The 15941-nt window shown below is 39.7% G+C and overlaps 1 protein-coding gene across 1 annotated transcript in view; it reads right to left on the minus strand.

Annotated features, from left to right (window-relative positions):
- KLHL2 (kelch like family member 2) overlaps window positions 1-15939 on the minus strand; it is an 80977-nt gene extending 65038 nt beyond the window's left edge. Inside the window, exons 1-2 of the mRNA XM_087816520.1 lie at window positions 15846-15939; window positions 5156-5281 (exon numbers count right to left, since the gene is read on the minus strand). Of these exons, the coding sequence (XP_087672646.1) occupies window positions 5156-5281; window positions 15846-15871 (152 nt within the window). The 5' untranslated portion in view covers window positions 15872-15939. The remainder of the gene's footprint in view (window positions 1-5155; window positions 5282-15845) is intronic.
- Window positions 15940-15941: the final 2 nt, after the last annotated feature.

Consider the following 15941-nt stretch of genomic DNA (forward strand, 5'->3'; position numbering starts at 1 on the left):
AAGGCTGCTGACTCGATCCCCAGTGGGGAACCATTCGAGAGGCAGCCAAATTAATGTTTTGCTCTCACATTGATGTTTCTCTCTCTCTCCCCGTCTCCCTTCCCCTGTCTCGAAAAAGAAAGAAAGGAAGGAAGGAAGGAAGGAAGGAAGGAAGGAAGGAAGGAAGGAAGGAAGGAAGGAAGGAAGGAAGGAAGGAAGGAGAGGGAGGGAGGGAGGGAGGGAGGGAGGGAGGGAGGGAGGGAGGGAGGGAGGGAGGGAGGGGAGGGGAGGGGAGGGGAGGGGAGGGGAGGGAGGGGAGGGAGGGGAGGGAGGGGAGGGAGGGGAGGGAGGGGAGGGAGGGGAGGGAGGGGAGGGAGGGGAGGGAGGGGAGGAAGAAAGAAAGAAAGAAAGAAAGAAAGAAAGAAAGAAAGAAAGAAAGAAAGAAAGAAAGAAAGAAAGAAAGAAAGAAAGAAAGAAAGAAAGAAAGAAAGAAAGAAAGAAAGAAAGAAAGAAAGAAAGAAAGAAAGAAAGAAAGAAAGAAAGAAAGAAAAGAAAAGAAAAGAAAAGAAAAGAAAGAAATCTTAAAAATAAAAAAGCTATGGAAAGGCAGGCTCACTTAAGTTTCTAGTTTAATTCACTTGCCATATAAGCAATAAATTACACATAACCAGAGAGCCAAAACTCACATTTTTCATAGATGCACAACAGATAATTTAATGCTAGTAGTGATCTGGGTCCACAATGTCTAAAAGTTTGGGGGTAAAGACACAAAAAGCACCTCTTTGAGAGCTTTAGGTTCTCTTAAATTATCTTCTAGAATGTAAGAACTGCTGTTACAACTAAATGATTCAATAGTTGTGGCCTCTGTATGATCTACAGGTGAATATTTGAATTGCTTCAGATGATTTATCCTTACTGAAAACTTCCAACTCCTATATATAACTTAAGGACCAAAATTATCTTCCTTCTATACAAATAACAGGTTGGTCCCCACTAATTTAACGCTCAAGTACAGTCTTATCCCATATCCTAGAAAATGAAAGTTTGGAATTTTATTTAAAATTTATTTTAAGGGCAAAATGCTACCTTTGACAGTTCTTTTTTGGTCATCTCAAAAAGCTCACAGTCTAATGTTCTCAACAAAACTTGTGTCTGGGATTTAGTCTGCTTCTTTGTCTCCTCCATCAACCCAACACAGTGTGTCACATAAGAAGCTCTCTGTAAAGATCTATTGGCTTGATTTTGAAAATGTTAGTGTTTTGAAAAGCTCCTCCCCACCGCCAAACCCATGTTTAGGATATTTAAAGAGCTGAATTCCTCACCAGAGATGTGTTGCTGTACTAGACCTGTCCTTTTACTACACTGCCAGGTTGTTCCTCTGACATCATCAATGTTACAATGTGACTACCCTTTCAAACACCTTCACTGATCCCCACTGCCCACAGGATTAGGTCCAAAGTCACGCTATTTAAACCTACCACAAGCCTGTCTTTCTCTTGCTTCCTAACCTTTTCTACAGACTTCTCAGTATGAATTCTTCATTTACTTTATCCAGTAGGTTATGTTTATCCCCTCCCTAGCTCAAGCAGGATTCCTTTGTATGAATCCTACTGCACTCGCATCAGGTCCAGCTGAAACCACCTTTGTGGGTCACTGTGGATTTCTCCCGTGAGAATGCTTTTCAACACACACATTTCGAAATAATCTTCCACCACCTCATCCTCTTCTCTGACATCTCCTGCAGCAATCTAGATACCTGAAGGGCATGGGCAAGTCTGATACTGTTTTTGGCTCCCATACAGCCTTTTGGGCATGCTAGCTTATTTCAAAGGAGAACCAGGTGCTTACAAATACTTGTTGAATATACTGTTTAGTAGTGATTGCAGGATTTCTAAACCAAGTAATTTTAAGTTATTTAAGCTCATATTGGGCTGGGACAGAAAGCTATATCCAGGCCTCCTGTCCAAAAAAACCCAAAAAACTAGTTTAAAGAAAATGTCACATTCCTTTTCTATAAACGGTATTAATTTTATAACTTAAACCTTATAAAACTCCTATCTTCCACTCCCACAACCATACTTTCACCAACTATAATTGGAAGAATGGTGACTTTTACTCCTCAGATTTCACTTCCATCAGGTAAAAGTTCATAAAACTTTGATATACAACTATTATCCTACCAATTAAAGGGGTCAGCCCAAGAGCAGAGTGGTGAGAAAAAGGAAGTTCTCCTTTCCCAGAAGTCAGGAAACCTCTCTCAGCCACCCTTTCCTGGTAGCAGGAAGTTGATGCAAGGACAGGAAATAAGAAGTGATTTTCAGCTGTACAAGGAGTAGGTCTCCAAAGATTTTTTGTTTTTTAAGAATTACTCGAGTTGGCTATAAGGGATAAGAGAGAAGGGAATGGCATTAAACACACACAAAAAGGGGGGGCGGGGGGGAGTGTCTAGTGAATCCCAAAGAGAATTCATTTTTTGAAACACTAGCAGTTGATGACTTCATTATACAATCCTGGCTATAGACCTGGCAGCCAACACTCTCCAGCTATTCAAAGGTCATTCTTTGTTCTGAAAATCAGCATGAAGTACCCTCTTGGTGACACACTAGCTCCTGAAATGGTATAACACAAAGAACATGAAGGTACTATTTCACAGCCATAATAGTTCACACCCAAAATGAAACAAACAAGTGAATGAAGGCTATAGCTAAATAATCCTAGGACGAGCCAAGGGCACTTGATCTGCAGGTAAGCAGGAAAAGAATCTCATAGGCTCAGAGAATGTCAGAGCTGCAGTGAACCTTAGACTCCATCCCGTCCACTGCCCTCACTTTATAGTTAAGGCTGAAAGAGATGCACTTGCACAACACCAGTGGAAGCCACAGCTACCGCACCCCAAGTGGGGGAGAAATGTGAATAGGACTGTTAAGTCAGTCTTTGTAGACTTTTTAAAGAAAAACAAAAGCCATTAAAGATCTCAGTCTTAAAATAACCTATTTTTCTACCTTTTCTTTCAGTTCCATTTATAGTAACTACTGCGTTTTACATTCTAATAATTATTGTTGCAATGGAATTAAAATACTGAAACAACGTGGCCAGATCTGCTGTGTAATCCCAGCTATATTTTTTCCTAAAGACTAAATGAAACCTAATTGAAAATGTTGTCAGAGCAAGAGTAGGAAGCAACTCAAATATCCAATATTCAGTTTAACTCTCCAATCTTTCTCTTCAATCCACTTTCCACCCAGAAGCAAGTGTGTTCTTTTCAAAATACAAATCTGATCATGTCACATCCATGCTTAAAACTCAATGGCTTTCTCCCAGCAACTCCTGATAAAGAACAAAATGTATAACGTCCTAAGAACGCTGGCCCTCACCTACCCACACAGCCTCCTCTCTTGCCGTGACCCCTGCCATCTGTGCCCCAGCTGCTCCTCAGTTCCTTCAGTGAAGCCAGTTCCCTCCCACTACAGACTTGAGCACTGTCATGCCCTAGATGGAACATGGTTCTCTAATCTCTCCCACCCCGTCTGGATTTCCATTTCCTTACCTCTATTTCTTTTCAGATCTCAGCACAATTATTCCTATCTTTTCAGGGAAGCCTTCCTTCATAGCCCTCTGTTATCTGCCTCCATAGCCCTTCTTACAGCACTTACTGCCACTGAAATTATTTGTGTGATTTTTTGACTGATTAATGCCTGTTTCCTGCAATCAACCAGAAGCCCCATGAGGACAGCAACCATGTCTGTTTTGGCTCACCATTGCACTGCTATCACCATCAGATAAATAGTTACTGATTCTTTTATGTTTTTAAAAAATATATGTCTTTATTGATTTCAGAGAGGAAGGGAGAGGGGGAGAGAGAAATATCGATGATGAGAAAGTCATAGATCAGCTGCCTCCTGCACACCCCCTACTTAGGGATGGAGCCCGAAACCCGGGCATGTGTCCTGACTGGGAATCAAACCTCGATCTCCTGGATCATAGGTCAATGCTCAAACACTGAGCCATGCTGGCCAGGCGAGTTATTGACTCTTTAAATTTAATTAAAGAACAAATGAACAAACTAATGATGGACCTAAGGGTGAGCATTTAGCACAGAGACATTAAGGGAAAGTTTAAATCACTCCCTTTTTAGCCCAAGCTTTTAAATATATGTAGAGTACTTTAACAAAAGGAATGATGGGGGGGAAAAATACATGTCTTTCACAAAATGCTAAGAAAACAAAACCTGCCTGGTAGGCATGGCTCAGCCATTGAGCATCAACCTATGATCCAGGAGATGACGGTTCGATTCCCAGTCAGGGCACATGCCTGAGTTGCAGGCTCAATCCCCAGTAGGCGGTGTGCAAGAGGCAGCTCATCGATGATTCTCTCATCACTAAGGTTCCTATCTCTCTCTCTCTCCCTTCCTTTCTCTGAAATCAATAAAAACATATTTAAGGTGGAAAAAAAACAACAAAACCAATACTATTCATACATATATTATTCTTTCAATTAAAAAAAGAAAAGTTACTCATAGTTCAATCCACTTTTAAAGTCACTCGTTTCATTACAGTGACTCTTAACACATTTGAGAATTACCTAAGCAAGGAGCAGGTCCCCAAAATTACTACCACCACCAAAGAGAGAGTTACATTTTTCTCTGTCTAAAAGTTTTCTTTTCATATTCTTTGTGATACAAATTAGAAACCCTAGACCAATACTGTCCAATAGAAATATAATGCAAGGCACAATTTTCTGGTAATTACATTTAAAAAAAAAAAAAGAAAAAAACCAAGTGAAACAAATTTCAGTAATAATTCTACTTAACTCAAAATATACAATATATTATCATTTCAAAATGTAATCAACATTTTAAAAACTTGTTAATAATTATTTTACTTTTTTTCTGGTACTAAATCTTGGAAATCCATTACATATTATCTGCTTACAGAACATCTCAGTTCATAATAGCCATATGTGGCTAGTGGCTACCATATTTAACAGAGCAGCCTTATACCATTCACACTTCTGATAAATTATTTGCTCTCTTTCTCCCTTTAAAACACTTGCAGAAGGAGCTTTTAATGTCCTCTGTATCAAACAAAGCAACAATGAGGCAAGAGGAGTACATTTACTATAAACAGCTGAAAAATGAAGGGAAGACATTCATGTTTACATGTTAATGTAATGATACCTTCTTAATTCATTCATGACTTTAAAAGCTTTCTTCACATGCCAAGGATTCACTGTCACTGGGCAGTGTTTTTCAGTATTATCATCTTTTGAATCGAGAGGCTTCTGATGACCCTGCTTTGTGCATCTGTACATAAAAGAAAAGAACAAAAAACAAACAAACAGAAAAAGACCTTATTAAAGTTAAGTTGGTTCAGGCTTATCAGGCTGCAAGAGATACAATACAGTGAATGACCCCTCCCACACTTCCTTAGAGGAAGTCTCAGTATATCTCAATGTAAGATTAAGACACAATTCAAAACACTTTCTGATGGTCACTATGATTTTAACAAAAAGTAGGTAATTACCTCCCTGATGTCAAAGCTCTGTCAAAGATGAGCACCAAAAATTCAGTAAACATGATTCAACAGATACCTCCAAATAAAATGCTAAGAAATTATCTCCACTGTTGGAAATTAACCTGTTTTACAATCTGCTATAGTCATACCTTATTTACAAACAAAGACAGGAACAGGATCATATTTTACACACATTTCAGAAACTTAGCATCTGATTTGAATTTTGCTCTCTATATGGGGTAAGGTTATTTACCCCATATACTATTTTGAACCTACCTACCCTATCAAGACATTAATCATGTTAGCTAAAGTTTACTAAGTATTGACTATATGGCAGCTACTATGCTAAGTCATTTTCATCCACTGTTTGCTTAATCCTCACAACAACTCTGAGCTAATTACTATTATTATCTCCATTTAACAGATGAAGAGATTGAGGCAAAAAATAATGTGGGTAACTCGGTAAATGACAGCTGAGTAAAAGGCATGTCTGACTCTCAAGCTCGTTCTTTTCACTAAGGTTCAATACCATTTCCTACATTTAGCAATGAAAATTTAATTTCATATTTAAATTTATAATTTTCAAGAGCACAAGGCTATATTGTTATTACTGTATAAATTATTCTTTCGAGACGTGGGAGCCAAAAAATAGCAAATAAAATCAGGGCACCCAGAGGAGGAGGTGGAATTAACTGCTAATAGACATAAGGGAACTTTGAGAAAATGGTTCCACAACTTAAGAAATTTACTAAAAATCACTAAATTGTACAATTATATGTGTTGATTTTATGGCATGTAAATTATACCTCAATAAACCCATTAAATAAAAAATCGAGATACTAAATTAAGCCTTAAAAAATCATACTTGTATATATAACACACAAGAACAGCAGGCAAACATCATCTATTACTGTTGTATTTCCCTTCATACCTCTTCCTTTCCTGACCCATTTCTGAAAGGCTGATTCATTTTTTTCAATATTATTTTTCATTCATTCACTCAGCAAATATTTTTTGAGGGCCCACTATGTACCAAGCACTATTCTAGGCACTTGAAATACATCAATAAATAAAATAAAGATCCCTGTCCTCGCAGAGCTTGGAGTCTAGTGTGTGAGGCTGGGGTGGGGGCAGAGATACAAATAACAAATCATTAAAGTAGGAAGCACATTATAAAATTATAAGAGCTATAGAAATAAGAAAAAGGGCAAGGTAAAGAGAGTCAGGAGTGAGTAGTGAGACCAGGGCTGGGGCTGGCAGGGACAGGGGAGTGCAGATCATGTAGGGCTTTGTAGGACATTGTAAGGACTTTGGCTTTTACCCTGAAATGGGGAAGCATTGCAAAAGAGTGACACAATCCAACTTATGTTTTCAAAGGATCACTTTGGCTGCTGGTTGGGAATAGCCTATGTGGGTCAAAGATGAAAGGGGGGGAGCTATTTAGAAGAGTAATGCATTAGGAGATGAAAGTCACTCAGAGTAGGATAGTAGCAATGGAGATAGAAGCAGTGATGAGAAGTGGCTTGGTTCTGATATATTTTAAAGGTAATGCCAACAAGATTTGTTCACAGAATGCAAGATTTGTTCACATATGGCATGTCAAGAAAGTTGGAATGACTCCAAGGTTTTTGGCCTGAGCAACTGGAAGGATTGAGTTTCTGTTAATTGAATGGGGAAGGCTGCAAGTAGAACCGGTTTGTGGGTAAGAAGATCAAGAACTCAGTTTTATATATGTTGGTTTTAAGATATCAGACCTCAAAGTGAAGATGTCAGAAAGGTATCAGATGGATACTGGAGCCTAGAGTTGGAGAGAAAAATCTAGTTGCAGACAGCAATATGGACAACACTGATTACCTAGATCAGCGGTTTTTAATCTTCATCTCATGGCACACATAAACTAATCACTGCAGCACACCAAAATAATATATTTTTTGCTGACCTGACCAAAAAATAGGTATAATTTTGATTCATTCATACGAGACGGCTATTGTTGTGTTGGGTGTTGTCATTTTTTTATTTGACAATCCAAGGGAAAAGAGGTCAGTGCCCCTCACTAAATAGCTGGGTACTGGATATTTTAAAAATTCTTGCAGCATAACAGTTGAAAAATTGCTGACCTAGACGGTACATGAAGTCATGAAACTTGGGCACTCAAACACGAAGGTAACCTCCAACATTAGCCACATAAGTTATCCTTGCTCATTTCCACACGCCCCAGAATCCATCCTGAGACAGCTGACTATTCCAGAGCCTGCCTACTAGAAGTGAGCATCAGTCCCACTTCCCCATCACTTGGGAGTTTTTAAAGGGGCCTTACAAATGACTTCGTGCAAGGCACTGCCTCCAGTGGATGAGCCCGCCGCTACAGTGAGATGAGAACAGTGCACTCTACTCCCTGCGGGGGGGTGGGGGGTGGGGGGTGTGTGTCTGTGTGTGTGTGTGTGTGTCTGTGTGTCTGTGTGTGTGTCTGTGTGTGTGTCTGTGTGTGTGTCTGTGTGTGTGTGTGTGTGTGTGTGTGTGTGTGCAGAGGGATAGTTACACCTGGCCTAAGGGAAAAACTAGTAACTCTAGAAGCCAAAAGATGGCAAAACATCTAGATCTGGTGAGGGAACTGGGGAAACATCTTATGGTATAAGACATATTCTCTAAATGCCATTCCCCACCATTCTTTCATAAAGAAAACAGTAGGAAAAAGGAGAAATTACATAGATATACGCATCCTACACGAATTGTCTGACCATGCAACAATGACTGTCCACATATACAGCAATTTAATAATATTTATATCTGCTTCTAGTTTAATAACTTCGTTTACAACAGAGAGAAAATATAATATTGAGAATTAGCAAACTATCATAGAAGGCTTTTCCGAAAATGCTCAGAACAGAAGCAAAAGCAACCCTGCCTTAGAAAGAATATCATTAAGAGTCAAGAATGTTTATATTGGCTTAAAATGTCTAGTATAAGAGTAGCTTCAAGACAGCTACCATACAACGATCAATGTCTATATTGGTGCTTTCTTAAAGCTATTTTCAGCTCCCACTTTATGAACTCCAGAAACTCTGAAAAGAAAAGGCTTTATTCAAAGGCTTAAAGGAATAAGTAAGAAATAACATTAAAATTTTTTTAAGTATTCTCTGTACTGATAGCCACTTACAGACATAACACCCTGTAGCACAGGTCTACATGTGCAATACTACAGCTCTTTCCATAATTTTCCATTTCCAATGTGGTTTTGTGTTAGATGTTCTCTCATTCAGAAGCAGAAATGAGTAACAGAAAATTACACTTCATGTCTAAAACTATAGATGTGGGAAATGAACATATACTAGGAAGCAGCTGAGTGGAAGGTAACCCTTTAAGTTATATCATTGTAAGTGCAGAGTTACATCTTGTCCCTGCTTCCCTTGCTCTTAATTCTGAGAACAGTTTTCTTTAAAATATCTGGAGGACATACTTTTCCAAGATTTTTCAGTTTAAGTCTTTCCCTAAATCTACATTCCATAACCAGTCTTAAAATTACCCAATGGCCTATTATTATAAAACATACTCTAAATAGATGAGGTTTCCAAGGGTTCGGTTCCTAGAACACTGCTGTGATTTGTAATGGATAATCCTAAAGCCTTCTTTCAATGATTGACTCTTCTGCAAATTCCCAGCTGTAGGCAAGGGTGGCTTCTCAGACCAGGTAACTTTCTAACTCTGACTAACAACACATTATGACAATAACTGAATTCTCCAAGAAGAAGCAAAGAGAGACTGGGCTGCCCCCTTCAAAGAGTCAAGACTCCATAACGAGGCAAAGTTTAAAACTACTGCAAAAATTTTGAGGAAACCTTAAAAATTAGGTCCAGTTTCCTTACATGTGCATCATTTGCTTGGGAACAATGATTTCCAGTGGGGGGGAACAGGAGAATCAGAATGACCCAAGCAATTTTTTTCAAACTACACTTAACCATCCCTCTTCACATGAATATTCAGGCAAGCCCTTTTATAGGACTATGTATATCAGAATGACAGCATCTCCAGGAGTAGGGGTAAAAGGAGGCTATGCATACTTTTTTTTAAAAGTGATGTAATATGCCCCACCACCCACTTAACTCCCACTCCAGGACAATCGTCTCAGATTGAGAACAAACACTAGAAAATATGGGTTGCTTATGTTTTTAACGTTTTCTGGTGGAAACAATGCTGTAATCTGTGTGAATGATGCAGCTGCAAAATTTAACAGGGGACCAGTCATTTTCACATTCAGAACACAAATACTTAGGCCCCGGGTGACCACCATCTCTGCTCTCCCTTCTGCCTGTTCACCTCAAAAGCTGCAAGACTCCCCTGCCTGCAATGAGTCACCCACCATTACTCACAAATTTCTGCCCAGTTCACGTCAGCAGCTGTTGTTTTCAAAGTCACCATCCACGCTGTATGGCTCTGAAGCTTCTCCATTACTTTACAATATCTCTTTGATTTTCTCTGTTGTCTTCCTAACTAAACTTACATTCAGATGCTGGTTACTATACTAACATTGCTTCCATACTCAAGTCCAGGATATCAGAAGTAGATAGTGAACCATAACTAATATTTTAACTAATATTTGTTATGTCACTCTACAATTTCCCAACAAAATACTCTCACATCCTTCAACTCACCCAAATAACCACCATATTACTTAGAGGTTGTAAAAGTAGAGGGCTTTCTCTATTGGAAACCAGTCCTGGTTTGTGGTAGAGTTGTGGTTTCAGTTTTTGTAATTAGCTAAAGGGAAAGAGACATGCTTTGCAAGTTTTCTTCAAGTGTTTAGAATTTAAACTTTTATTAGGTCCAGAACCAGTAGACTGTGACCTAAAAACATATGGTACTATTACCAAATAAATATAGCTTTAAAATGTTAATGTCTGTCCTACAGACATGTACAAACTTGAACTGTACCTTCAGAATGTAGAGTTTTAGAACTGAATATGAAGCATCTTGTGAAATTACAAAAACTCCTATCCAGTCACAGAACACCTTACAGACAACATCATAATAATGCCACTGAATACATTAGTATAGTATATATATCGCTAAAAGTTATGTTTCCAATTTCCCAGAGCTGGAAAGGAAACATCTAGAAAAACTGGAAATGCCCAATGCTACTAAGATGGATTCGCTGTTAAAACAGGGCACTGAACCTATTGCTGGACAGAGGGAGGTATTCCATGCCCCCTCTCTCCAACCACCTAGGACTTGGTTGTGTAGCTTTCTGTTCAGTGTGTGGGGAAGCTTTGGCAGGAGGAGGTGGTTGGGATGTCTGAGGTGGAGAGGTTGATGGAAGCTGGAGTATAATTGCTCTCAGACAGTAGAACAATAGAGCTGTATAAAGCTCTGCTTCAGTTCAACTGTGCTCTCTCTCCCTCTTTCCCTCCCACCTACATGACAAACAGCACAATCAGGCACTTTTTGTCCCTGACAGTGACTATTACCAGGAAAGGGACCAGGATAAAAACATGTCTTATGCAAGATCATTCTTATTTTAAAGAATATGTTATAAACAATTAACAAAGCACTGCTAGAGTGGGATATTTGTGAGGTGCTAAAAGAGGAGGTTGATGATCCATTTCAAACATTTCCATGTCTTTTATCACTCATATTTCTGACCTCCCTTTTGCCACTTTTCCTAATATTGCCATCACATGTATGGTAAGAAAGGGCAGCAACATGACTTGGCAATTCAATTGACAGGGCTATATCTTCCAGCACTTGAATGAAAAGCACTAGAAGAGGACCAGAATCAGCTGAAAGACCTGAATTGTACTTCTGCCTATGCCAAATACTAACCAACTGATCTTGGATTAGTTACTCAGGCTCTCTGGGCTTCAGACTGTTTAATTATAAAATAAGGTGTTGTTATTCCACAAATATGTCTAATATAAACATAAAAGTCAAAGATAATAACACCTTCCCACTTGCCTCAGGGAGCTATACAAGCACTAAACACTAAGCGAATGTAAACACGGAATTCAGAAGAAAAATGTTGAAGTTAGGAGCTAAACTGAATATGGAGATATAGTTTTATGGATTTTATTGCCCTTCCTCATCTTTAACTGCAACAGTCAATTAAAATTATTAGTAATACTCTGGACAACCACCACTGTTAATAAATCAAATAGGTAAGCCCTGCCTAGATGCCACTGCATGCCCTGTACTAAGGGGGCGGGGTATAAATGAGGCTGAACACAGGAACCTTCTCCAGTTACCACCATCTAGATGGGGAAGCACATCTGAAAATTGGGGAAGGGCACAAGTTAGTACACAGGTGCAAAATTACAGACTACTGATTATAAATACTACTGGAATGCAAAGAGCTGGAATGAATTGAAGGAAATAGGAAAGACTTGGTGAAAGAAATGGGGTTCCAACTCTTGAGGGAACTCCAAGTTGTTTTAATTGGGGGCAGGATAGAAAAAGTCTGGAGACTCCTGGCTTGTGATATCTTTGAAAACATAAGATATGCCAAAATGATGGAGGGCTATGACTACCTGGCTGAGATACCTGGTTTTGACATGACTCTAAGACGGTGGAGAACCAAACAGTAGGTGGACTGAAAGGTGAGGAGAGAAAACAGACCTCAATAGGAGAGAAAAATCCAGGTATCAAGTGATGAAATCTGTTCATCAAAATAGTAGCAGTCAGAATGGACACTTGAAACCAAGGCTCTACAGTTCCTGGGAGCTGATAAGATGTGGAGGGTGATGAAAGAGAGAAATCAAAGACCATTCCAAGGCTTTGGATAGATTATTCCACTGAATAAGTGGAGATGTTATAAAGGGAAATCAGTTTGAGAACAAAGGTTATGAACTCAGTTTAAGAAATGTTCAATCTGAGTTATGAGCTAAGAGTAGATGTTCTGTAAAAAGCTCAAAATTTAAGTCTGAAGCATAGCTCTTGAGCCCAGTCTTAAGATATAGATGGAGCCACAACTTAGTGATTAATAGTTGATTGAAAAGAAGAACTGATCAAGGCCTGCATTTGTGAGGAACAGCTACTGCCAACAAACAGTAACAGAAGAGAAGCCATAGAAGACAAAAAAGTGATAAGAGTCCCAGTTTCTCCTCTATGATAAGCTTGGGAAAGTAATTTAACCTCTGAAAAAAGATAATTATAAGAGACCTACACTATAAGGTAGGTTGCTGATAAGATTAAATGAGACAAAGTAATTAAATAAAGTAAGTCATATTTAGCAACCTAAAAACTAGAGGAGAAAACCAAGAAAAAGTAGTGTTTTACAAGGCAGAATCAGTGAAAAGAAATGGTCCAAAAAAATACTTTAGCAAATGCCAAGTGTCTAAAATGAAAAAGTGCTTAAGACAAAGCATATTAACCCACCCACTACAGTAATTGTTTTATCTATTTGTTTACTATCAGTTTCAACCATGAGGAAAAGGATTTTGTTTTGTTTTCTGAGATATTCCCAAAGCCTGGTCATAGTAGGTATCCAAAATATATGAACAAAACCCGAGCTCTCTTATTTTGAACAGTAGATACATTTAGAATTCAGTAGAATTCTATAGAAAAGCATCTATCTGAAAGGCAATTTTCAACTCTCCATATCACCTTGATTTTAAGAAAGAAGCTGAATTGTTTTCATAAACACTCCTGGTGCAGTTCCATAACAGCTAAAGATGAATAAATTTAGAGTAACTGTCACAAAAGCACATTTACTAATAGTTATTAAATGCCTACTAAGTGCATTAGAAAATATAAATTAGAAACAAGAGGTTTTGGGGGTATTTGGCACAGTCACCTCCACTCCTCCAAGACAATATGCCAATAGGCAGAAAGAGAACAAGGTGGGATTTGAGAGTAATGTAAAACTGACTGTTAAAAGTATGAGCAAAAGTATCACACACAGTGCCAGAGAGATGGCCATTCAAATTTTTGCAGAATGAATGAAATAATAAACAGACACTTACACAAAGAGGATCTGAGTCCCTGCTTCCTATCACATCATGCAAGGCACTTCAAGTCCATGTCAAACATTTTTCTTTGCCTTAAAGCTCAGGCTAAAAATCTAACCTCACGAAAAGCTGAGGCTTCCCAATAACTTCCACTGGCCTCTGTCCTAGTCTAGCTCTAGCCCAATGAGGCCTGAAGAAGCTACCTCCCAAATACAGCACTCATGATTCAGAGTAGAAGGAAAAAACAAGTTAGTGGGAGTGGAAGCAAACAGGCCAAGGGGTGGGAAGGAACACTATTTCTGATCTACAGAAAGGTAAATAACACTCTAAGGAGCTCTGGAATGAGAATTAATCCTAGATAGACCAAGTGAAAATAAAGCCCATATGTATTTATTATTAAATGAACAGAAACAATGCAAAAAGTATCACCAATTCTGGACACCCATGATTAAAAGAAGTTTTAACAATTCTTTCATCACTGCTGGCATTCCAGGCTTTCCATTACCTCTCAGCCTATCATTGTTCCAGCACTACAGATGGAGTCTCAATACCAGAGAATTGTACTAAACACCAAAACTATGATTAGCTGATTTTATCTAGATTCAATTTATCAACATTCGCATGCACACGTTTCTTTTTTTTCTCTTTTCTTTTTTCAATTACAGTTTACATTCAATATTGTTTTGTATTAGTTTCAAGTGTACAGCACAGTGGTTAGACAACCATATACTTTACAAAGTGGCCCCCCCACCGCCATCATTTTTAATTATTTCTATTTAAATCACTGTTTATGTCTCTACTCCCTCCCTCTAGAGCCTGCTTTTCCACACCCTTTTTTTTCACCTGCATTCTAAGATTTCTTTGTTCTTGCCTTTAGGTACCTCTGCTCGAAAAGTAAAAAGGAGCTGTAGAGAACCGATATAAAGAGATAAAGAGGGCAGGTTTGCTACAGATAACATACCTACATGGTTTATTGTACATACTATATGTTGTCTATATACAGGTAGCATTTCCTGCCTTAAGTGCTTCTGAGCCTGGACACAACTCGTACTGGTACTGTGCTCACACTGCTGATGTTAACAATCCACCATCATGAGCTTTCCTGAACCTGCTAAAGAACAAAACCAGACCACAAAGCCCTCAAAGCCACAGTGATCATGAAGCAACAGAGCCCTCATTTCTATCAGCCCAGGAGGATCCATTCAGGTCTTATCATCAGCTCCTTAGAGCCCCACGACCTGTTCCACTCAAGCTAAAAATTCTATAAAGCACTTTTAGAAATTGTAATTCCAGAATCCTATTAGCTCTCCTAAAAGGACTCAACATCAAAGTTATTCAGCACAAGCCTAATATCTATATTTTGCTGGAATGTTACCAAATAACCACAAGAGGATGGTGTGGCACAACTGCCATGGAATGAAGCTGGTCAAATCGAAGTAAAAAAACGATAAGGCTCCATGAATAAACTCTCATGAAAAGGTAAGCCATGCTTCAGAATGAGGTGTGCCTGCAGTTTAAAAAGTCAGATTCAAAGGGCTCCTGTTCCTTCATAAAGGTTAAACAAAGGAAAACAAATCAAAATTGAAAATTCCAGAACTCGAAGATTTATAATTCACTTTTACCAAAATGTTTAAAAATAAAATAAAAAAATATTGTACTCAATAATGCAGTATCTTCGATATCTTCCATATAATTGTTCAGCTGCTATTATTTCTGAGAAGTAATTTTGTTGCAGGTAGTCTTGAGTGTATCTGGGTACCAAGGAAAAAGACACCTGTGCCTGGCAGGTCGCTACACTACTGATGTGCCCAGGGTACCGAGGAAACAGAAGATGCTGATTTCTGGATACAATTTTCTGCAGTGCCAGGTAAAGGAGGTCACATGCCCTGAACAGCCGCGGCTCATTCAGTGATGTAAATGCTCCTCAATTAATTTTACTAGAAATTCGGAAAAGCAAGCAACCTAAGATCAATTCATTGAGACGCCGGGCGTCTGGTACTTTGCAGTGTCCTTTTTCCAACGGACTCCCGTGCATATCTCCATCCCTTAGAAAGGGGTGGGCCAGCTGGGCACCAGCCGCCCGTGCAAGCCAGGGAGGTACACACAGAATGGGCAGAGTCCCCAAGCACAGCCCCATCCCGACTCTCCCATTCGCCTGGCGTCGGGAACAGCCTTCCCAGGAAACGCTGAGCCCCGTTTTAAGTCACTGCCTGGCCGGGCTGAGTTTCCGTCCGCGTCCGCCTTAGGACTGCGGGAGCCGCGTCTCGTCACGCCCCGCAGCTCCCACCTCCCGCCGCCCCCGGCTCCCCGGCCGCTCCGGGCATCCCGAGCAGCGCCCGCGGCCGGCGACACGCGCCGCAGAGGCGCGCTTATCCGCAGCGGCAGAGCCCGCGCGCCCGCCCGCCCGCTCACTCACGCGGGAGGCAGCGGCGGCGTCTCCATTGTGGCTCCTCTCGGGCTTCAGAACGCAGGCACCGACCGCCGCCGCCAGCACCATTCCAGCCGCGGACGC

The sequence above is a fragment of the Miniopterus natalensis genome, chromosome 4 (assembly GCF_054644295.1).
Source record: "Miniopterus natalensis isolate mMinNat1 chromosome 4, mMinNat1.hap1, whole genome shotgun sequence".
Lineage (NCBI taxonomy): Eukaryota > Metazoa > Chordata > Mammalia > Chiroptera > Miniopteridae > Miniopterus > Miniopterus natalensis.